We start from the raw sequence: 27,763 nt of genomic DNA, 5'->3' as shown, positions 1-27,763 counted from the left end.
CCTAGTCCGCGTCGAGTTTCATTTGCCGTTTCTTCGCCAATTTCGCCTTTCGAGCTGCAGCGGGGGCCTCTCGACCGGGCGGATGGAAATCAAGGCACACACGCCGGGGCTCCTCTCAAAGCGTGCCGACTCGTTATTCGACTGGCCTAGTGGCCCGGCAGGCACAGTCGAGATTTCGAGAGTCGTTTTCGTCGCTTTCTCTCGCGCACCTGTACGGGACGCCCGATGAGTGTGAGAGAGACAGAGCGACGAAAATGGCTCTCGGAAACAGTCCGCAGAGTAGGCCTCCACCGCCGTCCCTCTTCGGGGAGGCCGTTTCACCGTGCCTCATCGCCACACTCTCTCATTTGCATCGCCAAGAACGCACCGGAAGACCGCGGAGGCCACGACCGGGGCACGATGGAGCACCCTGTGCTTGGAAAGGAGTCCAACGGTACCGCCATGCGTCTCAATGGAGTTCGTTTGGCGGACAGAGTGGCCAGTGCGCCCGGAGCTACGACCACCTACACTGTCTGCAGGCCGAGGGGCGTCGGGCGGGGCGGAGGGTAAGCCCCGCGGCGGGCTGGCTGGCCGGGCTGGCCGGGCGGTGCGCGATGCCCGCCCTGATCCCCCAAAGAAAACAGTCCGCCGGACGGCCGAATCGGCTGCCAGAGTCGCTGGCGGGCTGCCCTCACTCTCCGTCGCACTCACGGGGCGTGCCGCGGGGGTGCGAGAGAGAGAGCGCGACGACGAAGCACTCGACAGCCGGCAACACGGTGGCGGCCCGCCAAGGCCCGGCCGCGCAGCCAGGCGAGTGGAAGGGCCGCGTCGTCCCTCGCAGCGCGGCAGCCCCAGGGCAGCCAGCGGCCTCATTCCGAAGGAACGCCCGTCTCTCTCGCACCTGTGCGGGGCGCCACCTGAGTGCGACAGAAACAGCGACAAACGATCCGCCGGCATCAGGCGGCAGGACGGCGACGATCCGGCGCAAAAATCGGAGCGGACCCGGAGCGAGCGGTGCGGAACGGCGATTTCGCCTGATGCCGGAGGGTCGTTTCGTCACTCCGTCTCCGTCGCACTCGCGCGGCCTTGCCTGCAGGTGCAACGGAGACAGACGAACCTTCGGAATCAACCGGAGCGCGAGCCTCCCTCCGGAGGGGCGGCAGCACGGCGGCGCGGCTAGTCCGTCCCCGGAATGCGGGGCGGGGCGGGGCGGGCCGCGATGCCGGCATTTTTCACGGCATACCGGACACGGCGCGCCGAAGGGCCCACGAAGGGCCGAAGGAGCCGCAGCAGCCGGAGGGTCCAAACACAAAAGAGCAACAATGCGGCCGGGCCTCGCGGAGCGTCGCGGACCTCCAAGACGCCAAGCCGGGCCGGGGATGATGGCCCGCGGCCCCGCCACCAGTGTGGGCCCGGCCGCCACCGCCCTCAGCCCTGCGCCCCGCGCCCCGCGGACACGGCCCGGGGGCGATTCAAAAGTTATGTCCGCCGCGAGTCGCCACGCCGAGGCCACGGCCTGAGGGCCCCGCTCCTCCCTAGACGCCATCCTTTCCCCCAGAGCCTCTGCTGGGCCGCCTATTTTTGGCGCGAATTTTCGGTTTTCCATAAAACACGAGCGCTTTCTCCCCCGGTCACAATCGAGTGTTCTTGGAGGCCAAACCCCTCCAAAAAAACAAAAAAAAAACAACACGATTGTGCTTTATTCCAGTTTTGTTTTTCGGCGGCCGTGGGCGACTTTGTCTCTCGCGGTAACAAGGCGCGGGCCGGGCGCACTCGGCCAAACTTACTTCCCTGTCCCCTGAATGAGCCCCTTCCCTTTTTGTCGGGGAAAGAGGAAAAGGGGGCGACTTGCTCCAAAAATAAATCATGCATTGTTCGGGCCCGATCGCTTTGTTTAACACGCCGCGCCACTCGGGGCTTTTTCCATACGATTATTCGGCAGCGAAAGAATGGCCAAATCGGAGACTGCGCCCCATCGGAACAAGGAGTGGGGCGGGGCGGGGCGGGCACTCACCTTGAGCCCCTTACAACCGCGAGCGGGAGCGCGACCCAGACCCGCCGCTGTGCGCTCCGCTCCGCTCTGCGCCGCCAGAGCCGCCCGCTGGATTTGGCCCAAGGAGCGAGAGGCTGCTTCCTGTCTGCCAAACTTCACTCGACGGGAAAAAAGTTGCTCGCATAAGGAACTCCCCGCTAAGCGCAACAGCCTTGCTGCTCGCAAGGCGTGCCTGCCCCGCGCTACACGATGGATAGAGGCAAATTTCCTCCCGACGTGAAAAGCGTGCAGAGGAGGGGGGGGATGACGTCGGTAGACAAGCAGCAGCGAAGGGGTGCGCGGGGCCGCCAGGCAGAAGTGTGGGCGACGCACGCGCCGAATGAGAGAGAAGAGAGCGAAAGAAGAAAAAATAGCCAAACTTTTTTGTTTCGAGTGACTCTCAAACCCGCGGCGGCCCGGGAAGGCCGGCGCGGCCGGCGTCTCGAAAATCGTGCCCAAGAGTGCAGATAAAGGCCCTCAGAACAGACAAAGGAGCAACTCGGCAACACGCGCGGCCCGTAAAGCACTTCTCGCGGTTCCGGGCTCTGCCGGGCTCTGCCGGGCTCTGCCGGGCTCGCGCCTACCGCCGTCTCGTTCCGAGAGTCGTTTTCGTCGCGCTGTCTCTCTCGCGCTCACGGGGCCTGCCGTGCAGGTGCGAGAGAGACAGCGCGACGAAAACGACTCTCGGAAGTAGTCCGCAGATCAAGCGGGCCGAGCGCCGCGCCGAAGGAAGGAACCACGGTCGGCCGGCCGCGCCGCGAGTTTGCCGAATCGGGGGGAAATCCATTAACGCGGAAGCAACGCGCCGTCGGGGTGTCAAGGTACCGCCATAGCGTTTCGCCGCTCTGTCTCTCTCGCACCCCAACGGACGCCCCACGAGTGCGAGAGAGAGGGCAGAGCGAAGAAAGCACGGACTGCAGCCATTCAGCGCGTTGAAACGTTGAAACCCTCAAACGCCGGGGCGGCGCTCCACGCGGAAAGTCTGGTGGGCAGCCGCGCGTCAGCAGCGGGGCGGGGCAGGGCCAGGCACACTGGTATCAAACATGCAGAGTGCGTCGGCCGGCCGGGCGGCGCGAGCAGCAGCACCTCAATTATTAGCGAGGGCCTTCATCGAGGCGGCCAGCGCCACCGCTTTCGTCGCTCCGTCTCTCTCGCACTCACGGGGCGTCCCGAAGGGGTGCGAGAGAGACAGATGCTCCGTTCGGCGTCAGCCTGCCGCGTTCGCGCCCGGGGCCACGGCCACGGCGGCCAGCAAGTTAGCCGCACGTCAAGCGCAGCGTCCTAGCCAACTCCCTCGCCGGTTGCGAACCAAAATTCAAAATGCGTCAAGGCAGACCGCGCGCGGAGGCAGGTTTTAGTTTATTTTTAAATTGATTTCCGGGTAGAAAAAAAGCTGGGGTTGTGGCGGCCGCACGCTGTGCAAGCGCAGCGCCGAGATGGGACGCCAGTTAGGGCCGCTACACCGTTAAACTATTACGCGAAAATAAAGGGAGCCGCCGCGGTCCCGGCGATAAACTTTTCTCCCGAGCGACACAATGTAAAGCAGGCAGCGCGCGCGGCTGAGCGAGAAAATAGAAAAAACGCGAAAGGATAATATCATGGCAAGAGACGAGGCAAGAGCGTTTAGTCGTGTAAACGCGATCTCGTTTTTAAGAGGACACGCACTAACAACGACATCCAGATTGAGCGCGTGCCGCGGGCCTCCAGCTGCGGGGTTTCGAATAAGAGTGCTGGGGGCGCCCCGACCCGGCCTGGCCTCCCGCGGGAACTAACGCCCGCGTTGTTGGAATACCTAAGCCGCCACCGGGCGGGGCGGGGCGGGGCGGGGCGGGCCGGGGCGGGGTCTTAGTGCTCCTCCGGCAGCACAGCAGCGCGGTAGGCACGGGTCCTCGCCGTCGTCACCGTCGTCGGCGGCCGTGTTCTGCAGTGTAGCTGCCGGGTAATAAACGCCGAGGTGTTGCTTCCTTCGGGCCTTCTCTTCGGGCCGGATTCCTCGACCCAGCCGGCGACCGCGACACTGGCGTGGCGCTGCAGGCTCATTTTGAGGGTCGTTGTCGTCGCTCCGTCTCTCTCGCACTCATGGGGCGTCCCGTATAGGTGCGAGAGAGACAGCGACAAAAACGACCCGCGGACTGAGTCTGCTGGCGTCCTCGAAGAAGGCCGAGAAGCACGCTGCCTCCGGTGACGTCGGCGCCACGCTCCTCGCAGTCATTTAGACCGTTTTTTTGGAGGGGTGCTTTTTTTTGGAGCCGCTCTAGTTCCGCCGTGGTCCGCCAAGGAGGGCGACCCGCGCTCACAAAGACCCCTCGCTCGACCGGTCAGAGACCAATTTGCCCACAAAGCGCCTTCAATCCGTCCCTTTAACGACGAGGGCCGCCCCGCCCCGCCCCACCGCGCCCTTGAAATGCCCCGCCAAAGTATTGCCAATTAGGCGCGGTCAGGTTGCAGAGCGCCGCGCCGCGCCCCGCCGCGCCCCGCCGCACAGATAATGCTACGTCCGCCCTCTCATAATCGTTTAGCGTAACTGGCTCAGCGACAAGCCGGCCAGCCAGACCCCGCGGGGGGCCTCCATTTGGCGCCCACGCGGCTCGGCTCGGCTCGGAGCCACACGGCTCGGCTTGCAAATTGGCTCGACTCGGACAGCCAGACGCGGCAAGGGGAGCATCCCCCCGCCCGGCCTGCCCTGCCCCTCCCCCGGGCAGACAGAAACATCCTTGATCCCCCAATCCAACAACAGGCTGATTCCGAACAGTGCTTTCGCCGCTCTGCGCCCCTCGCACTCATGGGGCGTCCCGTACCGGCGCGTAGCGGTGCGTAGCGGCGTGGGAGGGACAGCGTGACCGAAGCTCATTGCAGGCTGACTCCGAAGGGTTTTGTCGCGCTGTCCCCCTCGCACAAGTACGGGACACCCCGTGAGTGCGAGAGAGAAGTCCGGCACCGCACTGCAGCGAGTAGGGAGGAGGGCGCGTTTTTCATCGCATCGTCGTCCCTGATTACCGTCAACAAGTAGTAAAAGCAACACGAAGAAAAGGAAAAGCTCGACGGAAATCAACAAGTTGCAGACGCGTGTCGGCGGCCTGGCGCATCAACAAGTTGGCGAGCGTCCAGCACGACCCCGCCACGGCACGGCACGCCACGCCACGCCACGGCACGGCACGCCACGCTGGCACCCGGTGCGGCGAACACGCCAAGGCAAGGCGGGGTGCGGACGCATCCCTGAGCCCACCGCACCGCGAGCAAACACGTTCCCGAAATGAAGGCATTTCCGGCACACTGTATAGCGCACACCGCGCGCATTACGCCGCGGGATTAAAAATGAAGGCATCCGGCCGGGGCTGCCTGGGGGCTGCAGTCGGGGCACTCCGGTGTAGGCACCGCAACGCGCCGCGGCCCCATCCGGCCGGAAAGCCGCGCCGGCAGAGCCGCGCGCAGATGCACGCCACGTGCTAGACGATAACAGCGCAGTAAAAAACAAACAAAACGGGGCGTCCGGCAGCAACAGACACCCAAGGGGATGCGCGGCTTGCTCCAGGCGCAGGCAGCCTGTGGCCACTGACAGAGTCCAGGTGGGAGACTCCAGGTGGGAGACTCCAGGAGTCTGCAGGTTGGAAACTCCAGCTGGGATAGGGAGAGTACACTGCTCCGTCCCCGTCCGTTCATTTGTACGAGGCGGTCGGGGCAGAAAGAATGACGGAGCGTCGTGCAGTAAGGACCCACGAAAATAAAAACCACACAGAAAACCTCCGCACGCAGGAATGAAAAATGATAAAAGCGGGGGTCCAGTGGCGTGGCGCGCGGCGCGTGGATTCGTCATTGTGCGCTTCTTCGGCCGCGGCGCGTCGTAAACGACAAAGTGCTGCACTCGCGCGGCGGCGCGGCTCCGCGGCACGCGGGGAGTCCATGCAGAGTGTCCGGCCGGCCAGCGCCAATCCGAACCGGCGTCGCCGTCTCGGTCGCACTCCCGCCCAGGGCCCCGAGAGGGAGTGCAAGAGAGACGGCGCGACGAGACACTGCAGTTCGGGCCGCCGCCGCCGGGAGTCGAACCCGAGGCGGCTCCTCGGCCAGTGAAACGCGTCCGTTTTACTGGCCGCGGCTCACGGCACGCCTTGCGAGGCGCGGCAGCCCACCCACTTCATTCCGGACCCTTTTTATTCCCTCGCCAAAAACTTTTCCTGTTCGCCTTTTACTTTTCCGCGCTCTTCCCGCCTGTCACGCTGAGGACAAGGAGGGGGAGGAAGAGGAGGGCGGTGAGGAAGAAGAGGAGGTGAAGAGCCCAGAGAGTGCGGTCGAGACGTCGTCGCGGTGCCGTGATGAAGACTCGTTACCATAAGTCCATAACAGTTCTTCCATTTAAACGGCCGCCAAAGGACCGCGGCGGGGGCAGAGAAAGGGAAAGGGCTCTCGGAGAGAGGGAGGGAGAGGGAGAGGGAGGGAGAGAGAGAGAGAGAGAGAGGGAGAGAGAGAGAGAGAGAGAGAGAGAGAGAGAGAGAGAGACGAATCGGTTGTCCTTTCCGTCTTCCAGTCACCAGGCCCTTGCAGCAAGTTTTCGCGAGGGGGGCGGGGCCGGGGCGTGGCGGGGCGTGGCGGGGCGTGGCGGGGCGCGCTCCGGCTGTCCCTTCGCGTCCCTTCCGGGCCGAGAGGATCGCCATGCTGCCGGTCCGCAGTCCGCGCGGCCAAGCTGTCGCCGCCGCGGCAAGCCCGGCAAGCAAGCAGGGGGAGCGCGCAGCCACGCGCACCGGCTCAAAAATGTTGCAGGCGCTCTCTCTCTCTCTCTCTCTCTCTCTCTCTCTCTCTCTCTCTCTCTCTCTCTCTCTCTCTCTCCTCGAGTAATCCGGCTGTGACTTGCCACTCAGCCCGCCGCCGGCCGTTGCACTGCCGATGAATTCCGAACGGTGCTTTCGTTGCTCTGTCCCTCTCGCACCCACGCGGCGTGCCGTAGGGGTGCGAGAGAGAGAGGGAGCTGCTGTTTGGACTCGGCCCACTGCTTTTGCAGCCCTGCTGGCCGGCGGAAAAGGAGCGGGGAGCTACTGGCGTGGCGGCGGGCGGCGCTGTGGCCAGCCAACTTGAGCAAAGTCGGATTTTTGCAGTGAGGACGCGAGTCCGATGAGGGAGGCACCAGGCATCGAGTGAGGAGCCGAGATTAATAACTCGCCGGTTGTGTGTGTGTGTGTGTGTGTGTGTGTGTGCGCGCCCGTTTCCCATTAGGGGTGAGTATTATTTGAGACCCGTGGGAAACTCAGGTAAACAAAAGTGCACCGTGGTAGGAGCGTTCGTTGCACTAGAATAAAAACGCATATTTACATTTTTGTTTCTGTTCCAGTTGCGCACAGCTGCGTAACGTTGCCGTCAGAATGAACAAAACTTGAAGTCGATTTGGTGGGACGCTTTTGGGGCAGTGTGCGGCTCGGGGTTTCCAGAGTCGTCCGAGCTGCGCGGCGGCGAAGCGGCAACAGAGACGTCGCATCTGGCATCCCCCGATCGAGACAAACGGTCGGCCAACGCACAAAACGAGACGGCCCGCCATGCCATGGCCATGCCATCGCGTTGTCGGCGTAAAATCTAACGGGGCGGGCCGTGGCGGTGCAGGCCGCTCTGTCTCCGTCGCACTCATGGGGCGGCCCGCGTGGGTGCGAGAGAGACGGAGCGACTTCAGCATCGCACGGCGCTAACGGACCGAACGGCCCCTAAAGCCCAAGCGGCAAAGCGGCTGCAGGAAATGGATTCCAGAGAAAATCAGAGCGACTCGTGTGCGACACGGCGACACGCACCGAGCTGCTGCACTGTCGGCACGCCATCTGCTGGCAGTGGCGGATCCAGGGCCGGTCTGACCGGGGAGGGAGAAAGGTAGCACCTTTTGCCCACTTACAGTGCCTTTTGGCAACCATTCAGGAGGCTGGGGCAAGGACTGCCTACCTCTCAGGCGGCTATCTCGTGGTCAGGGCAATAGTTCTCTTGCCTCCCCCCCCCCCCCCTCTGTATCAGCGCCTGCCTGCTGGACGGGGAGCGTGGCGCGGCGTGGCGCGGCGTGGCGCGGCGTGGCGCGGCGTGGCGGGCCGGGACACTTCGGACACAACATGACATCCCCTGAGACGAGCTGCGGCGCTGCCGCCGCAAAAAAAAAAGACAGAAAAAAGAAGGTCGGGCAGCTTGCTGTCTGTCGCGTTGGCCAGGAGGGAAAAAATTACATCTCGTCCTTTTACGAAAATAGGCAGACACAAAAAAATAATAATAAAGAAGTATGTAAATGGTAAAAGATGATGAGAAGCGAAAACTTTGCCTCGGCTCATTTCACGACCGCATCTGCATATTTTGAATATCCATTTTCCTTGAGGAGTAGGCGGCCCGAAAAACAAAGGCAATCCGAAACCAACAGCGAGTAACAACAAGCCAGCCAGCCGGCCAGCGGGGTGGGATTTCACTCCATCTGCTTTTGCACATTACAAAGCTCGTGCTCAATCCTTTTTTTGTTACTCAGTTTTGTTTTCGCTTTCCAAAAAAAGAAACCGGGGAGGGGAGGGCGGACACACGCGCTCAAAGCCCCGCCGTCCTCGGCGACTTATCATATTCGAGTCATTATCCGCGTTGCCGGGCTGGCGGGGCTGGCGGGGCTCGCCAGGGGCGGCACCAGGGCGGACACGGCGGACACGGCGCGACAATGGACAACGGAATTATTTAGCCGGCCCCAGATCCGGCGGGTTTATCAAGCGGCTGACTTGCTAACTCGATTCAAACAAATCCCCGTCGCCTCCATTTTGTTTTTTTGACCACTGACATATTCTTGCTGGGCGGACGACCTGCTGCCACCGCCGCCACACTGTACCTGGCTGCGCGCCGCCGTCCCCCCCCCCCCCTCCCTCTCTCTCTCTCACTCGCACTCGCCGCCTCGCCCCGGGAGCCCCTCGGCCAAGTTGGAAACAAACAATCAATAGCCCAGCAGTGCGCCCAGGGCTGGGCGGGGCTGGTCGGGGCTCCGGCCAAACAAGTTCCTTGCTGCTTGCCGCGGTGCCTCGCCTCGAGTGAATTCGCTACAGGTCAATTTTATTAGCCCTCCGGCAAGCGGCCCGACTCGCCGACGGCCCCCCGACGCCCCGGCGAGCACGCCACTGCTTTGCAACAACAAATGCGTTCCGGGCGAAGGCGCTCCCGTCTCTCTCGCACCCGAGAGACGCCCGCGACGCCCGATGAGAGCGACGGAGGCAGGACGACGGAGTGAGACTGCCGGTGGCAAGGCGTGCGCAGCCCGCCGCCGGAATTCACTTTTAAGTGGGGCCGTGCGGGCCGCGCCAGATTCACGAGGCCAACCGCGGCTTGTGGAGGCTGAGTGCAGGCCGCCCCGCCCCGCCCCGCCCCGCCTGGCCAAACCGTGGCTCTGGACGGCGAAACGCTCCACCGTGCATGGCCCCGGGCGAGTCGCTCCTGCCGAGCGATTCAGAACGGTGCTGCGTCGCCTCCGCCCTGCTCGCCGCCACCACACTGCAGAGATCGACAGTCGTTCTCCATATCGCCCGCGCCCGGCGCGCCCCCAACCACCACCGCTGTAGCCAACGCCTTGGCCTCGCCACCAGAGAAAAACTTTTGCCGTCCTAAATGCTTAATGAAGAAAAACGAGTGCGCGGGGCGTGGCGTGGCGGGCCTTAAGGGCGCCGTGGGCCACCCAGCGTGGTCACTTAAGATTGATTCCGCAGAACTGCCCCCGCCCCCTGCCCCTTGCCCCCTGCCTCCGAGGGCGGGGGCGGGTCGTGCCCCCAGCCACCTCGGCCACGACTGCCGTACAATTAGCTGTTTCAATTCCCTCCCCGGGGCGGGGGCGGGGCGGGGGCCGGAAGGGGGAGGGGCAAATCCAACCCCCGCCCCTCCCACCACCGCGCGTCATCTGGTCGTGCTCTGTACAGTCTGATTCCGAGAGTCGTTTTCGTCGCTGCCTCTCGCACCCACACGGGACGCACCGTGAGTGCGACAGAGGTGGAGAACGGCGACTCTCGGAATCAGTCTGCCGGCTGCGCCGCTCCAAGGAGTACGACGCGCTGCTTTGCGTGTGCCCGGCGTGTGCCTTCCATCTAATTAAAATCCATTACATTGATTGCGTCCGGGATGCAGGCACTGCCGGGGCACTGCTGGGCAGGTGGCGGCACGCCGTCAATGGGGCGCCGCACCGCACGCGGGGAGGGGGGGGGGGGGGGGGGGAGGGGGTCGCAGCCAGTGGCCGGCCGCCTCAAAGGACACCGCCGGCGGCTGCCTTTCAAAGGAAAGAGTTGCTGCTCACGGCCTTTTTCATCATCGGGGGAGCGACGCGGCGACGCGTCGGGTCGTATCCGCGCGGCGCTGATGCACTGGGGTTTTTTCGAAAGACAGGGAAGCTGGTAGAAAAATCGCGGTAGAAAAAGGAGCTGTGCGGATAGTCAACAAATTGAAATGCATTATCATTGTTGTTGTTTTGGGCGTTTATGAGACGGCCTCGTGGCACTGCCTCAAACCGGCGCGAGAGACAAACGGGTCGCTTACCTGGTTCTTGCCCTTGAGGACCAGGACGTTGGTGACGCGGCCGAAGGGGATGCCCAGGTGGATGATCTCGGCCTCCGTCACCTCGTTGGGGATGTTGCGGATGTGGATGACCCGGGAGGGCTTGCCCGCGCCCGTCTTCTCCAGCTTGAGCTGCAACAAGAAGCACACCGTCAGGCACAGCCTCGGCCAGCATGATCGTCGTCAAGGACGCTTCGCCCTCTTTTTTTCGTCTCGTTCTTTTCCCCTCCCCACGCAGTGTGAGTACGGTAGTCCGCGCTCGGCGCCCCCGCACCCCGCCGCGACGCTCTGCAAAGCCAGTCCACGTCAACGCGACACACACAGGCCGTGACGTATGAGGAGGCCTTCCCCCACCGTGCTCCCAGGCAAGGGGCGCGCACAGACAGACAGACAGACAGACAGACACACACACACACACAGGCGCGCGCGCAGGCGTGTATGAAGCTTACTGAAGCTCCGGATCAAGACTCGCAAGAGGGCCTCTGAAGTGTTCAACATCATCGAGACGGAGGAATGAATGAGTGGGACCAAGCGAGAGTAAGGAGAGAGAGAGTCACCCTGGCAGGCACGGCTGGCCCAGTGGCGCCGGCCCGGCCGCCTCCTGGACGTCCTGGACCCGCAAGGAGGAACAAATTACTGTGGGAGTGGCGGAGCGCAAAGAGAGAGACAGAGAGGGAGGAGCAAACAAAATGCCCATCAAATTAGCGCCATTCGCCTCGCAATTGTTTCTTCTTCTTCCTCTGCTTCTCTTTCTCCCTCTCCGCCGGCAGCGACCCGGCGTCCGCACTGGAGCGCACGCGACTTCGCGGATCTCTTTGAACGGCATTTGTCACCGAGAGACGCGACGGTACGGCACCCTGCTCCTGGCGTTACTGGCTCCGTTTCCGGCACTCCGTCCTGAACCAGGGTTCGAAACGAACACGTGTGGGTGCCAAAGGATGCCGCGTCTGAAGGACAATCGATTGATGCAGCCACCAGTTTGATTCGAGGTTTGTTTCTGGAACGTCCACCACGCGGCGACTCGCTTCTCTCTCTTGACCTGCACAGCAGGCGAGCGATTCCGGAGGGTCGCTCCCTCTCTCTCGAACTCCCACGGGAAGCCCCACGAGTGCGACAGCGACCGAGTGGCAACGACTCTTCGGAATCAGTCCGCTGCCTGCACCGGAAAGCCCCTGGACAAACACGGTCGCGGCCGCGCTAACCCCGTTGGGCCGTTGGGCCCCGCAAAAGCCATGCAAAGCCCGGGGCCGCTAAGCTTAATACAAATTGGGAGGTGGCCGGCCGAGTCATGCATAGCGGGGCTGATCGTCATAGGGCTATGGTAACCCACCCAGCTGACGCATGCGGGGGAGGGGGGGGGGCAGGGGGCTCATGAATATGAAACAATGTAAGAGGGTTGCGCCAGGGATCTAGCGGAGAGGGGAGGGGCAGGACTGACTACGCCCCGCCCCGGGGGGACATTCCAACCACATCACAGTCTTCATTATCAGCCCTGCAAACACACGCGCAGAGAGAGAGAGAGAGAGAGAGAGAGAGAGAGAGCAGCAAACATGCGGATACTGGTGTCAACCGCGTGGGGATCAAACGCGCAGGAAACTCGGAAAGCGAATGGAACAGAGAGAGAGAGAAAATCATTGAGCCCGGCGTGAGTCTGTGAAGAAGATGCCTCCGGCTTGGCGCCGCTTGGCGTCACTCGGCGTCGCTCGGCGTCGCTCGGCGCGTCGCGCGCGGCACGCCGTTTGATTGCGCACCTGGCGAGACGAGGCGAAGCGGCGACGCGGCGCACTTCCAGCGTGCCAGCGTGCTGCCAGCGTGCTGCCAGCGTGCTGCCAGCCTGCCAGCCTCCCGGCGGCTCGCGCGACGCCTGTCCGCGCCCCGCCTCAAAGAAGACGCTCATTAAGTATAAGCCGTGCCGATTTGATCCCAGAGCTCATTAGCGCTCAACAGCGAGTCGAGTCGAGCCGAGCCGAGGGCCGCGGGGGCGCGGCGGCTCAGCCATTGACGCGGAGAGACAAGACGGCACGCCGCCAAGTGGCGGCCAGCCGAGCGATTCACGAGATCGGTTTGTCGCTCCGTCTCTCTCGCACCCTTAGTCCCCATGAGTGCGACAGAGACAGAGCGTCCAAACACCACTTTTCTGAATCACTCGGCTCGGCAGTCTTGGGGCCGTCATTAATTTGTAACAGAAAATGAAAAGAACACATCGGGGAGCAGCGTAAGGCTGCCACACCGGACAGCGCTGTCTATCGTCGTGGGGCGTTCCACAAGAGGTGTACTTTCTTAAAGCGGGGTCTCACATAGCTTTGTGAGTGCAAAATTTTCTCCGAAAAAAATTAATTAAACAAACGAAGAATTTGTCCATAATTTTGTACGAAAAGCAGGCATGCGCGAAATTGCTCGAGACCGAAACCATGTTCAAAAATTGAACGAAGGAATGTGTTGTGCGACGAGACAAAGGGCTGTGAGTGCCGCGGTTCGTCGACATACTCATTCCCTTTGAAGCCAGTCGTGCCTACAGGACGGCCGCCAGTGCAGTGTCAGCGGGACACGCGTGCAAATTCGGCGGCGGGAGGCAGCCCGGCGTGATTAGTATCGGGACTAGCACCGCGCAAACACATCGCCTGCAGACTGGTTCCGAGGGTCGTTATCGTCGCTCTGAGTCCCTAGCACCCAAGGGTGCGAGAGAGCCAGAGTGACGAAAACGACCCTCGGAATCAGTCTGCAGGCAGGGCCAATCGCAAACAGCCGCTTTTATTTCTCTCTCCGTCTTTGTCCCACCCCCGGACCGCCCCCGGCCCGCCCCCGGACCGCGCGCCGCGTCCCAGGCCGCGTCCCCGCGCGGAGGGCGGCGGTGTAAGGTGAGAGCCTGATGAGCACATTAGGCTGATAAACGAGCCGCGCTCCCTCTTTCTCTCTCGCTCCGCGGCGGGGCGCCCCGGCCGGCCACTTTCCAGCAGGGGGCCGCACCTCGGGCAGCACCGCAAACACGGCGGCCACTGTTCAGTGTGCTGGCGCGCAGAGAGAGAGAGAGAGAGAATGGGGGGCAACAGCCTACAAGTATGCAGTCCCGCGGCGCAGGCATGCTACTGGCCGGCCTACCCGCACGGCTGACCCTCTCTCCGCGGAGCAGGTTACGGGACGGGACGGCCCACTGAGCCACTCCCGAGGCCACTTCACTCTCCACCACCAGGCCCCCGCCAACCGGGCACGGAGGGCACGAGCCAGGCTCCTCTGGAGCACCGCCACTAACCCGCAGCAGCCAGCGGCGCCAGCGCGACACGGGGGCGGCCCGGCCCACCGCACCGCGCGCACCGCGCCTAAACGACCACGGCTCGCGTCACGGCGGAGGAGAGGAAACAACTTGCGACCACCACGCGAGTCTGCACACCATTTGTACCGCCGGTTGTGGGATAAGAAATCAGAAACTTTTGAGCTTTCTGTGAATGCAGGAACAAGTCATTCGTGAGTTTGACTTGGGCAGGGCAGTGTGCAGGGTAGGGCACAGTGTGCAGGGTAGTGCAGGGCAGTGTGCAGGACAGGCAGGGCACGGCAGGGCCGGGCCACACGGACCGCCCCACGCAGCTTCCGGCCCCGCGCAGCGCACGGCCGCGCGTCCGCGGCGAAATCACGCGAGGCATATGGCGGCCCCTAAAAGCAGCGAGGCAGCGCCGCACGCAACGACCACTAAGCTGGATCATCAAGAGGACGCCGGGCAACGCCGGGCAACGCCGCACCGCGGCACCTGCACTGCCAAGTCAGCCGGCCGGCCGCCCCGCCCGGCCAGCGGGCCTCTCAGGCTTACGAATGTTGCCGGCGACAATATGGGCTATGAAACGTTTATACCGCACACGTAAAAGTCCTTGCCCATATGCGCCGAGCCGTGCCGTGGCGCGGCGCGGCCTGGGCGTCCGCGCTGCCGGGGGTTGTCGGGGGTTGCCGGGCGGAACGCAGTGCGCGGTCCGAGCCAGCGCGGTCCGAGCCTCGGTCCGAGCCGAGCCGAGCCGGTCCGGTCCGAGCCGGGCGCAGCGCGTGCGCCCGCGATGCACTGGCCTTGGCACTGGCCGCTCCGATTCCATAACGCGATTCACTCTTTTTGCCGGGCGGCCCCTGCTTCCGGAGAAAGGATATTACTTCGGCAGCGAGGTGGGCAGCCCCGCCGCCGCCAGGGCCGCCGCTACAGAACGCATGGGAATCAAAAGACTGCTTTGTTCGAGAAGGGAGCCGGGCGGACGAGCCGACGGACGGACAGACGGACCGGCAAACAGGTAGGGCAGAGCAAAAGAGCCGCACCGCCCCGCTTTACTAACAAATATTTATCATGGGGATGGATGGGGGCACTTTGGCGAAGTTTCACAGTCTTTGTAACGCGGCGAAAATCCACTCTCGATGACGGCGCGCCAAGGCAGGGCCCGGTGCGTCTCCGTCCGAGTTTGATAAGTACACCGGAAAACTTTTCCACTTCGGCGCGACATAGTACAACCGCCAACACGTCGCCGCGCGGACCGAAGTCCCGTCGCAGCGTCCAGAGTCCAGGGCCACCACACTTTGCGATGTCCAGGGCCACCACACTGTGCGATGTCCAGGGCCACCACACTGTGCGATGTCCAGGGCCACCACACTGCGCTGAAGTGTTGTTCGCGGTTCAAACTTCACTTGAATTACTATCAAGGTGCTGTCGTGGACTTGAGATGAATGAACAGCATGAAAAACAAAACGGCACTTAGGGGTTGCTCTGCTTGCCCCGTTGTGCGCGTGAATACGCACGACTACCGATTGTTTCATCATGGCGGCCATAAAAAAGAACGAACGCGCAACTTTGTCCGTAACTTTTGCTCGCAGTCGGCGGGCAGAAAGGGGTGCCGCGTAAACGGCTCGCAGACACGTGTAAAGGCTGGGCTGCTCTGCCACCGGCTGCCCGCCACGGCGGCGTTTGCGACACAGAAAAACGCGCCGTGCGCAAAATAACAAAAACACATCATCGGCCGAAGCAGGACGAAAAACACACTTACCTCCGACATGCTATTTTTTTTTCCTCCCTTTCCCTTTTTCTAGCCACTACAAAGCCCGCCGGTCGAGGTGCAACGCTCCACGTCCAGGGAAACCGAGGGCGAATGTGTGTTAAGGGAAAGGGTGGGCGAAGAGGGGGGAGGGTGGGGAGGAGGGGGCGGGCGAGGAGGGCCACTGGAAAAGCACAGAGGGATCCGGGCAGGTATCGAGAGCCACACTCCTGGATGCATGATGGGCATATTTGCATGATTTGGCGGGCGGCGGCCCGAAGGCCCGACGGCCGAAAGGGGCAGCAAGGCTTTGAATACACAGCCAGGCGGGCGGGGCCGACGGGCGCGGCCGGGCGCGCCGGCACACCGTGGCCGCGCTCACTACGCCCCCTGCATCGCGAAGCAGGGCGAGCCGGCAAGGCGGCCAAGGCGGCCAAGCAGGTAGGGAGGATATCACCGTCACTGCGCCGGGTTTTTTACTCCCCGCGCGTGGCGCGGCGGGCGCGGCGGGGCGCGGCGGGCCACAATGCCCCATTCATCCATTTCCCCACTGGCCCGGCTCGCTGCGGTCCGGTCGAAAAGAAGGGCAGACCTCCCCCTCCCACCCTCTTGCTCCCCCGCGGCCCCAGTTGAATACACACACAGCAGCGCGCGCCGCACGAAATGAAATATTTGTAAAGCATGGCAAACTTCATTTACTTCATAATTCAATTTGAGTTTGATATTGTGTTAGAAGTTGCCCTCATAGACGGGCGGCCGCAGCGACGCAGCCACCAGTGGCAACGGGGCGGAACAAAACCCCCGCCACCCACAACGCCACTCTTGTCGTCTGCTGGCTGCCGGCCCGCGCGGCGCGGAGGGAGGGGAAAGGGGGGGGGGCAGCAAGAGTATGCATACATTTGCGGTTCCGTCTGCACTCATAATGCCTCAAGAAGAAATTTCTTCTGAACATTACCGAGGAAATGGCACAAGAAAAATACGAAAGTACGTTTCCTTCGCATTGCGAAGATTTTTCTTTACATCTTAAGACGAAAATACCCCCGAAAAAAATCGGATTATGATCCAATTTTGCCTCGTGTTACGCTTGCGCTGAGTTCACTGTAAGGAACATCGCTCTAATTTCATTGTAGGACACTGTGCGGCAGGTCGCCAACGCAATCAAAAGCCAGACAGACACGTGTGAGCCAAAACTATGCCAAGGGCGCGGGAGACTAGGGACAGGGAATCGCTAAGAAAAACAAGAAACACACACACACACACCACGCGGAAAGGACGAAGGCAGGAGGAGCGGCGGCTGAAATGTGCCACTAAGCGGCTCAGCACCGGTGCAAACCACACATGTCCAATAAGTAGGCTTTGGTGGGGACGCGCGCCCACATCGGAAAAAGAATACAAGGGGAATCCGTCGTCGTCGTCACGGCCAGAGCGCTGCCAGTGGCGTGGCACGGCGTGGCACGGCCCACTAACGGGGAGCCCCAGCAAAAGGCCCGGCTGGCGCGGCTAGCCTCGCAGCGGCCGTCCTGCCGGCCTCCGCCGAAGTCGGTTAATAAGTAAAAGGCCCACAACAAACAGCACGGCCCTGAGAGGCCGGGCTTCAGCCTCCCGCCTCCAGTGCGGGCCCAGTCCGGGCCGGTCCAGGTCGCGGAGAAACGAAACAATGAACGGCGAGACGACGGCGAGCGGCGGCCGACACTACGCGCCAAACAAATGGAGCGACCCCGCCGCCTTGCACTGTAAATGATGGAGGTGGCGAAGAATTAACTCTTCCCCCTCCCCCTCCCCACTTCCACTCTGGCTGCTAGCCCTCGCGGTCGGTCGGTCCAGCCGGCGGCGGTGCGGTACGGCGGTGCCGCTCTCAAGGCTGAATTCCAAATTAAACCCTAATTTACAGAGAAGATTTAGAGACGCCGTCGCGTTTAGCTAAAACGGGGCGCCGCATTAAATATCGACGTGGAAAACCGAGACAAGTCTGTGCGCAGGCCGCGCAGGCGGCGCACCAGCAATCTGGCAGGGTGGTGAATAATCCGGGCGGCCGCGCTGGCCTTTCTGGCCTTTCTGGCCGGACCAGCCAGATTACGCGCTAAACACGTTGCCACGTTGCGGTGCGCGGCCGTCCGCTGCACTCGCTTATTGCACGCGCCCGATTTACTGCCAGACCACACACACACACGCACACAGAGTGCAGACACTCACTCATACACACGAAAATCTCTCTCTCTCTCTCTCTCTCTCTCTCTCTCTCTCCTCTCTCTCTCTCTCTCTCTCTCTCTCTCACACACACACACACACACACACACACACACAATGAACAACAGCGATTCAATTTCCGAGAAAAGAAATAAGCTAACGACTGCTCTTTTTTTCGTCTTTCCCGCGGAAACCGAACGGAAACCGCACGGAAATACGGCGAACGCTGCTGTGGGGTCTCTCGGGCAAGCGTCCCGGTTCCGTTCCGTTCTCACGTTTTGTTGTTCTTTTTAAGGAGCAGCTCGTTAAGGATATTAATTTTCTAGAAAAAGGCGGCGCGGCTCGTAACGTGTCAGGGCGGTGACGGCCACTGGGTCAGCGTGCGGGCAGGCGGGGCTCAGGCGGGGTGTTTCGGTGCGAGTGGGGGGGGGAGGGGCACTACACTTGTTAAGTAACACGTCCCGCTGGCTCCGCTGGCTTGGCTGGCCGGCCGACCCACGGGGGAGACGAGCGCGCGGCTCTTGATGGCTGGGTGAGGGTGAGACAGGTGCAGTGGCGGCACCGCCACACGGGGGGGGGGGGGGGGGGGGCTCCGTGAGGGAGAGACGAGGTAGTTATTCAAATCAGCCCCCGCCCCGCCGCGCTGCGGAGCGCCGCCGGCCGCTCGGAGGCCCTCCTCGGCGGCCCCGCGACGGCCCTGCAGGCCCTGCAGGCCCCGGCGGCGTCGAAGCGAACGGCGGGCGGAGCGCACCGCGGCCAAAGCGAAAGCCACACACGACGCGCACAATGTATTCTCGCCCACCCTTTCCGGCCTTCCGCGAGGATAAATAGGCGGCTTAACGAATGTTTATATGCAGCAGGGGAGACGTACGCGAAAGTCTATACATTAATGCAAAATATAATCCGGCCGGCCGGCGCGGCCGTCGGGGGGGCAAAACCCGTTTGATTCAGCGCGCACCGGGGAGACATATATCGACACTTCACACGCAAACAGAGAGAGATGAGGGATGAGGAAGAATGGTCCCGGGAAGGCCCGGAGCTCCCCCGCGCCAGCCAGCAGCCAGCACGGCCAATCGTCCCACACCTCCAGAGTCCCCCGAGACAAGACGACGCGCTGGAGGACGACGGGCGCGCAGCGCACCGTCCTCGGTCCTCGCCGACACCGAGCAGTGCTCGACGGCCAACCAACCTTCCCGCACTCCGCGCGTGCAGTCCTCGGTGCCCCCAACCCAATCCCGAGGTTTGTAACTATTCCATCTGTATTGACCACGCCCATAGCAATTCGTTAACCTAAAGCAAGCGCTGGGAAATTTCATCCTAGGACATTGAGAGTGTCGTTCGGTTCGGCCACGTGAGCGAGTAAGTAGTTTGCGGGTTTCTGGGTTCGCTCTCGGAGCGTCCAAGCCCAAGCCGACCTCCACACGCCTTTAATACCTCCCGCACTGCAAGCAGAGGGCCGAGAGACTGAAAGGCTCCGCTCCCTCCGTGGAAACTGCGCGCTCGCTCATGGACGCGTCGCTAAAGACGAGAAAGGACTCACCTTTTTGGCGTCATTGTTGTTGTCCGCGTGGTTGGCCTGCGGGCTCATCATGTTGCCATTGCTGACGGCGGCCGTCTGGGAAAGCAGCTCGTCCGAACCCCTCTGAAACAAAAAGAGGGGAAAATGAAATGCGTTCTTTTGGCGTGGCGGCAGCGCGCGCCGCGGTGTGTTACGGTGTAGTACACTCCCCGGCCGGTGACGAATGCCCCCGCCATCAGATAGAGCCGCGGCGTCCTCGCCGTCCTCGCCGCAGTGGCCGGGCCGGGCCGGGCAGGGCCCACCATCATTACCCGTCAAAAAGTTGCGCGGCATCGCGAAAAAGGGCGGCAAAACAACAAAAAACCAGATGGCGCACGTCGTCACCGCCACCACACCAAATCTTTTGGGCGTCTTGTCTGTCTGTCTTGTCTGTTCGTCTCTGTTCGGATGGCGCTAGACAAAAGCACGGAGGCCCCCCAAATGTCCTCCTCTACAGCTGCCGCCGCGCTGCCGCCGCGCTGCCGCCGTCTCCTCGCGGCTTACAACTCGGTCCGCCTCGGCCCGACGGACGGACAACAAAAACTTCCTGCGCTTCCTTTCATGCCTTCCTTCCTTGGCCCTTCCCTGGACGCGCGGCCAGACGCGGCGTGGCGGAGGGGAGGAGGGAGGGGACAGACAATAGGGCAGTAATGTAGCAAATTAATAATCAGGCCGAAATTAACGCAGAGGCAAGTAAGGGGCCGCCAAGGGGTGGCGGTGTTGACATGGCGATGCAGCGCCGCGGAGGTCGTGTGCGATCATGGCGTCACGGCGGCGACGGGACGGGGGCGTGGCGACGAGGGTGTGACGGCCAGGATGTGACGGTGACGGTGAAGGTGTGACGGCGAGGGTGTGACGACGGGGGTGTGAAAGTGAGGGTGTGACGGTGAGGGTGTGACGGCGAGGGTGTGCCAATGGCAAGGAAGAATGGGGAAAGGAGGGTGGACGGTGGGGGGGGCGAGGGTGTGCAGCAGGAAACCGCAAGGTGGTGATGGCAGCAGATGTGAACGTGACAGGTAGCGTTTCGATTTCCAGGCGTGACGACGGCGAGGGCGTGCCAGTCGGCGACGCAACCACCACCTCCGTGACGACGCCAAGGGTGTGAAGGCCGTGACGACGGCGGGCGTGACAGACGGCGCTGCGCGGCGCGGCGAACCAACACGCGACGCAGTGTTGTGTACACATCAGGGCGGCGCAGCATTAAGTGAATTAATATTCACAAGCGGTGGCGGCGCGCGGGGCGGCGACGGCAGTGGCGTAGCCAGGGGAGGGGGACGCCCACACGCGAAATACGAACGCCGCGTCGTCGCTCTGCCTCCCTCGCACCCTCACGCGGCGCCTCTTGAGTGCGAGAGAGACAGAGCGACGAAAGCGTAACTGTTTCGCTGCCTGGCCGGCAGGCCCTGTGCGGCCGTGTCGCTTCAACTGCCATTTAAATGGGTAATAAGTTCCCCGGGAATCAATTGCCCCGGTGATCGAGGCACACGGACGATGGAGGCAGGGCCGATGCGAGGGCCGTCGGACGGCGCCGCACCGCCTCCGCAAAGTTACCAGTCTTTCACGTGACCCGCATTTTCGCCGACCGCCATTAGGTGCATGCGTTGGAAAGCTCCATCGGAAGGACAAAGTGAGCCAAAATATACTTTGGAAAAATTAAACGAGCTTGAAATGAGGTCGAACACTTTGGAACATTGTCGGAAGGGAGCAGCGAGCGCCTGCAGTCAGCGGGGTAGGCCCGCCCGCCGAGCTCGGCAGCGCACCGCGTGGCCTACCCGCCACGGCGCTCGGCCGACTTGAAGCAGCCACGCCGAGCCACGCGCACAGCGCCGAGTGTCATTCTCGTCGCTCTGTCTCTCTCGCACTCGTGGGGCGTCTCGTAAAGGTCGCGAGACAGAGCGGCGAAAACGACTCTCGGAATCAGTCTCCTGCTCGCTCCGTTCGTTGGCGCGCGGCGCCACTGATAACGTTGTTGAGTCCCGGGAGGGCGCATCAGCTGTCAAAGCGAGTGACACCGCAGCCTCGCGACGCGGCGTGGCGGGGCGTGGCAAGGCGGGGCAGAGCGAGGCGCCGCGCGGCGTCGCCAACTTAACCTGCCCAATATGATACGTCGATCCGGGCGACTGACAGCGCCACGCCCGATTCAATAAAGTGTGCGAATCGGCATTCCACGGCCGTGGCGTCGCGGCGGGGCAGCGCGCGCCACTCCGCGCCGGAAAAACACGTCCTTGTTTGCCGAGGGGATTTTCGGCAGAGACGACGACGGGCTGAGCCGGGCGGACGAGGCGGGCGAGGCGGGGAGTGGCTGGCCGGGCCGGGGAGATTGTTTTCGCCGAGCGCTAGATTTCTCATACTCAGCCATTACGGACGGCCAATCTCGCTCATTGTGTGCGCGACAAGGGCCGGGCGGCGACCTGCAGGCACCGCCAGGCAGGTGAGGCCGCCCGGGCCGGGCGCCGCCGGGGGCAAGGGCGGAGCGGGGCGGGGCGGCACCGCGCCATAACTTGATTTCAAGACAGCAGCGCGCCGCCACGCCCCGCCACCTCATCAGCTCGGCTAGAGCTCGCTTACCGCACTAATGAAATGGCGAGGCGTGGAGGCCTCGTCATCTGGTCGGGGCGGGGCGGGGTGAGGCGGGGGCCCAGCGTGAAGCATGGCACCAAACAGGCTCCGACACTTGTCGACGGCGTCCCCTCCGGCCGGCATCCGCGGCCACCGCGTCACCGGGCAGGGCTCGGCCGTAAAGCCAGTGGCGGCTTCCCCCCCCGGGGCCGCCAAGGGCCGCCACGCCGCGCAGGTAGGCGCGGAGACACGCCTCGCGGCGCAACAAAAATTCGGTCCAAAGGCCGAAAGGGGCGTAAATATTCGCGCCCAAGCGGCGTGGTAAAACGCTTTACGGTCGCTAAGAGGCGGAGGGCGCCGCGGCGTCGCGGAGCACCAAGGACGTTGCCGCGCCGAAGACCACCCCCCTGGTGGATCGTTCGGACCGGATCCGGACGGACGCGCGCGTCCGTGTGGCGTCCAAAATGTTTCAAATAGGACCGTTTGCGGACTGCGTCCCTGCCACGCCCTTTCGGCGTCCATAAAGGTCCATAAAGGCCCTAAAAGGGTCCGTGTGGGTCGGGTGGCGTCCGTGGGGCGTCCGCACTGGGTCCTTAAGGGTCGGTGTGGCGTCCACAATGCGTCTGTTTGGGCCTGTGAGGCGTCCGTACTGCGTCCGTCCGTTGCGTCCGTTGAAACCCGTGGAGCGTCCGTACTGGTCCTTTAAAACCCCTGGAGGTCCGACTGCGTCCTTTGAAACCCGTGGGCGTCCGTACTGCGTCCGTTAAAACCCCTGGAGCGTCCGTACTGCGTCCGTTGAAACCCGTGGAGCGTCCGTACTGCGTCCGTCGAAACCCGTGGAGCGTCCGTACTGCGTCCTTTGGGGGTCCGTAGAGCGTCCGTGATGCGTCCTTTGGGGCCCGGGGGTTGGCGTCCATCCTTCGTCCACAAAGGCCAGCCAGGGTCCGAAGGGGTTCTTATGGACGTTATGGACGCCAACGGACTTACTTCAGATTTTGTATGCATGGACCCACAGGACGCACTTCGGACCCTGGTTGCGACCACTCGTTGGAAAGGTCTTACCAAGACCCGTTCAAATCTGCAATAAAAAAAAATTTTTGGTCACCCCCCCTTTTTTTAAGATACAGTTTTTTTAAACTCTATCCGGAGAAAAGGGGGGTGACCAACAATTTTTTTTATTGCAGATTTGAACGGGTCTTGGTAAGACCTTTCCAACGAGTGGTCGCAACCAGGGTCCGAAGTGCGTCCTTGTGGGTCCATGCATACAAAGTCTGAAGTAAGTCCGTTGGCGTCCATAAGCGTCCATAAGAACCCCTTCGGACCCCGGCTGGACCTTTGTGGACGAAGGATGGACGCCCAACCCCCGGGCCCCAACGGACGCATCACGGACGCTCTACGGACCCCCAAAGGACGCAGTACGGACGCTCCACGGGTTTCGACGGACGCAGTACGGACGCTCCACGGGTTTCAACGGACGCAGTACGGACGCTCCACGGGTTCCAACGGACGCAGTACGGACGCCTCACAGGCCCAAAAGACGCAGTGTGGACGCCACACCGACCCTTAAGGACCCAGTGCGGACGCCCCACGGACGCCACCCGACCCACACGGACCCTTTTAGGACCTTTATGGACCTTTATGGACGCCGATGGACGTGGCAGGGACGCAGTCCGCAAACGGTCCTATTTGAAACATTTTGGACGCAACGCGTCCGTCCGGATCCGGTCCGAACGATCCACCAGGGCCCGCACCGGCACAGCGGCACCGCCGTGGCGTGACCCTTCGCCACCGAGCACCCCGCTCCGCCCCGCCCCGCCACGCTGCGTGCCGCCAACAACACCTGTCCGGGGCGCGTCACGTGACATCCGGACGACATCGCCGCGCCGCGCCGCGCCCAGCTGGCCGACAGCGGGTCATTGCGGCCTTATCGCCGCTCCATCGCCGCCACGCCGATTCCGAAGGGCTTCGGCCCTCCGTCTCTCTCGCACTCGTTCGGCGGCCCGTTGGGGTGCGAGAGAGACAGAGCGTCGAAGCCACGTCAGCCAGCTGGAGCTGGTCGATGTGGTCGACACGCACCGGACGGAGCGCACTGAGAGTGAGTGAGAGAGGGAGAGAGTCCTAAAACCGAGCAGTGCATCGATTACCGGTAAAAGGAGTCACACCACGTGGCCACGGCGACGCCACCCGACGCCGCCCGTCCCGGACGACACGCTGACCTCCAAGCCGCGGCCGGGGAGGAGGATTACCAGACAAAAGCGGTCCATCTTGATGAGGCAAAATTCATTTGCAAAGCCACGGGGCCGACAGTGTAGAGTCCCCAGAGATATGGCCCCGCCAAGGCCCCGCCACGGCCCCGCCACGGCCCCGCCACGGCCCCGCCACGGCCCCGCCACGGCCCCGCCACGGCCCCGCCACGGCCCCGCCACGGCCCCGCCACGGCCCCCCCACGGCCCCGCCACGGCCCCGCCACGGCCCCGCCACGGCCCCGCCACGGCCCCGCCACGGCCCCCCCACGGCCCCGCCACGGCCCCGCCACGGGGCCCCCCCCCACCGGCCCCGCCACGGCCCCGCCACGGCCCCCCCACGGCCCCGCCACGGCCCCGCCACGGCCCCGCCACGGCCCCGCCACGGCCCCGCCACGGCCCGCCACGGCCCCGCCACGGCCCCGCCACCGGCCCCGCCACCGGCCCCGCCACGGCCCCGCCAAGGCCCCGCCACGGCTCCACAGATGAACGGATTCCAGCGGACCTTTGACTGCCTTGATTTAAAGCCGCATAATGGACTTGGGCCACTCGTCGCCGACCACGAGAGAGATAGAGAGAGATAGAGAGAGAGAGAGAGAGGAGAGAGGAGAGAGAGAGAGAGAGAGGGAGGGAGAGAGAGACACGAAATGAGCAGAGACTTTCCGCCCCATTATTCCGCGCAGACCTCGGCTCGCGTACACGGCCCAGCCAAGCCGACGGCCAGCGCGGCGACCTTGGCGGCAGGCTTCGTCGCTCTGTCTCTCTCGCACCCCTGCGGGACGCCCCTCGAGTGCGAGGGAGACAGAGCCACTCGGTCCGAGGCCTCTCTGCGGGCCTCGCTGATTAAAGTCAAAATGACGGCAATTTCACGCTAGCGCGGCCAGCGCGGCTCGCGCGGTCGGGGAGGTGCTGGCACCGTGCTGGCAGGCAGCCGAGAACACGAGATGCCGGCGGGCGGACACCAATTAGGACGGCCGCGGGGGCGGACGGCCGACCGACGACGGGGACGTCTGGCGGGGAGGCTGCGGTCCACTCGAGTCCGGCCGGCCGCCCAGCACGCCGTTCTGATGATCGAGCGGAACGGGATTCCGAATCCGCGGCCCGACGCGAGGCTAGGCCGGGCTAGGCCGGGCTGGCCGAGGTCCCGCGACAGATAGTGAGTTGAGGACTGATGGGGAAGGACGCTCTCCTCCCCGCCCCGCCCGCCGAGCGAAGGGTCGCTCTGTCTCTCTCGCACCCTTAGGGGAAGCCTCATGAGTGCGAGAGAGACAGAGCGACGCCCGCGAGCGCAGCCCAAGGGCGTTCGTCTCATCGAAGTCTGAGCGCGCCGCCGCCGCCGCGCTGTCTGATAACAAAGTAACTCTCGCGGGAGGGGGCGGGGCGGGGGGCGAACTCAGTCAAAAGCGGGGAAGTTGGCCGCCAGTCGGTTGGGGCTGGTCAGTGGGCGTCACAGTCAGGCTGCCAGGATGTCCTTGAGCCCACTGACGTAACCTCATTAAAACGCAACGCACCATTTTTGTCCGAGCGTGTAATCCGGAGACGAGGCCTGCCCCTTCCCCCTCCAACCTTTCCCCCGCCCTATACATATTTCATCCACTTTTACAACTGCCCTTGTCATGTCCTGCCGAGCCGGAGTCCCTCGCGAGTGCTGGAGTGGGGCGGGGAGGGGGGGGCGCACCTGTACCCAGACGGGCCGCCAGCCCCGCCCCGCCCCGCCCCGCCCCGCCCCGCCCCACCGCGACAGTCCAGTGACCTGCTGGCAACCCCGCCTACCGCGCGCCCATGACACCCACACACGCACGGCCCAGCTCACTTGCGGGGGCACGCTAGCCACAAGGCGCACCCACCGTAGGGCACCCAGACAAACCGCCGTTGTCGTCGCTGTCTCGCACCTATACGGGACGTGTGTGAGAGACAACACGATGAAACGACTCTCGAAATCAGCCAGAGTCTGAAGGTTCGCCCCTTGCCGGGGGCATGGCGCCTTGGGTCGGCTTGGGTCGGCTCGGCTCGGCTCGGCTCGGCTAGGCTCGGCTCGGCCTCCCCGCCGCCACCAACACAATCAACTGACACCTGAATTCCGGCGACAAAGACACGCCGACATTCCCTGCCTTGAGGAATGCCTGCGGAGATCACTGCCGTTCCACGAAGGCCAATCTGTAGCGCACTGCGGGGCGGAGCAGGCACGCCGTGAACCTACACTGCCAGGAAAGGGAGAGGGAGAGAGAGAGAGATCCCCTAACGTACTGCGGCAGGAGTAGTAGCGGTGTGCTTGCTGGCGGAGGAAAAGAAAGTTTTTGGGATCGCCGACAGGGGTGCCGCAAACACATGAAGATGTTAACACGCAGAAGGGCTAGCCGCACTAGCCGCGCCTCGAGCCGCGCAGCCAGCGGCATTACTTGCCGCACTACTTGTTAATTTGTTCCCCACGCGACCTTCCAGCTCCCTCTCTACCTCCTCGCACACACGCAGGCGCGCGCACACGCACACACACACACGAGAGAGAAAACACACACACAGACAGAGGAGCGCGCGAGCGTAAGCGCCAGGTACATTATTAGGGGTGCACCTGGCCATACAGGGGAGCAGGTCGCGGCCCGCGGCGCAAAGGCGAGCACGCGGTTCGCGGAAACGCACCGCGCAGAGCACAACCAAACCAGCCAACCAACCGGGGGGACGCAGGTGGTGGCGCTGGCCGTGGTGGTCCACGCGAAGAGGGCGGGGCAACGGCGGCAAACACACACACACACACACACACACACACACACACACACACACACACACACACACACACACCAGTAGGTAGTTCTTCTTTATACGTCCCGCGGCCACGGGGCTACTTTATTGAAGGGCCGCGGGACCCTCAATTTTAATGCCGCCGCATGACGGCGCCAGGCAGGCAGGCAGGCAGGCAGGCAGGCAGGCAGGCAGGCAGGCAGGCAGGCAGGCAGGCAGGCAGGCAGGCAGGCAGGCAGGCAGCCGCCGGGCAGACCGAGCAGGCAGCAGGCGGCCAGGAGGGCCGGGCCCTTGGCCGGGCCGCCAGGCCGCTAGGCCTAGAGGAGGCCGCGGTACAGGACCACGGCGGCCATTTGCGATTCAGATATCAAACAAGGAAGGAGGAGGAACGAGCGCACGAAAATGGGAAAACGCCCTGCGCGTGAGTGAGAGGGAGAGGAGGAGTGTGCACAGCGCACGTGCAGCCGCGCAGTGTGCCACACAGTGTGCCGCACAGTGTGCCGCGCAGTGTGCCACGCACCTGCCAAGCAAGCAGCGAGCGATTATTTCTGATTAACCGCCGCCGCCCCTCCCACCTCCACCAATGGAACCGCAGCCGTGCTTGAATAGGGATGCCCTCTACTTCCAGTGCTACTGCTCTGTGCGGAGGAGATCCCGCCCAGTCCAGGGCACCGCCCCCCTCCCCCCACACACAAGCACACACATACAAATAGATACAGAGATACAAACACATACAGAGACGCACACCAACACACCTAGAAACACACACACACACAAACACATACACGTGAGTGCGATGGTTTATTTAACGAGAGACGGTGGCGCGCAAGGTCATTAGCGCCTCCCTGGCGGGGCACGGCGGGGCACTGCGGGGCACGGCGGGGCACTGCGGGGCACGGCGGGGCACAAGGAGCAGGGGAGGAATAAGGTGCCCTCCGAGGATTTGGATGCG

General features: G+C 63.3%; 1 protein-coding gene across 11 annotated transcripts in view; it reads right to left on the bottom strand.

Moving 5' to 3' along the window:
* The window catches only part of LOC117639002 (polypyrimidine tract-binding protein 1), a 202,461-nt gene that overhangs the window by 40,954 nt on the left and 133,744 nt on the right, over nucleotides 1–27,763 (bottom strand). For all 11 annotated transcript variants that reach the window (XM_034374288.1, XM_034374292.1, XM_034374287.1 and 8 more), the window contains 2 exons: nucleotides 19,256–19,357; nucleotides 10,514–10,663 (listed from right to left, as the gene is read on the bottom strand). In XM_034374288.1, the coding sequence (XP_034230179.1) occupies nucleotides 10,514–10,663; nucleotides 19,256–19,357 (252 nt within the window). The remainder of the gene's footprint in view (nucleotides 1–10,513; nucleotides 10,664–19,255; nucleotides 19,358–27,763) is intronic.

Source organism: Thrips palmi, unplaced genomic scaffold, assembly GCF_012932325.1.
Source record: "Thrips palmi isolate BJ-2018 unplaced genomic scaffold, TpBJ-2018v1 HiC_scaffold_10, whole genome shotgun sequence".
Taxonomy (NCBI): domain Eukaryota; kingdom Metazoa; phylum Arthropoda; class Insecta; order Thysanoptera; family Thripidae; genus Thrips; species Thrips palmi.
Note: the sequence above shows the minus strand (reverse complement) of the source record. Positions and strands in the feature narration are given on the sequence as shown.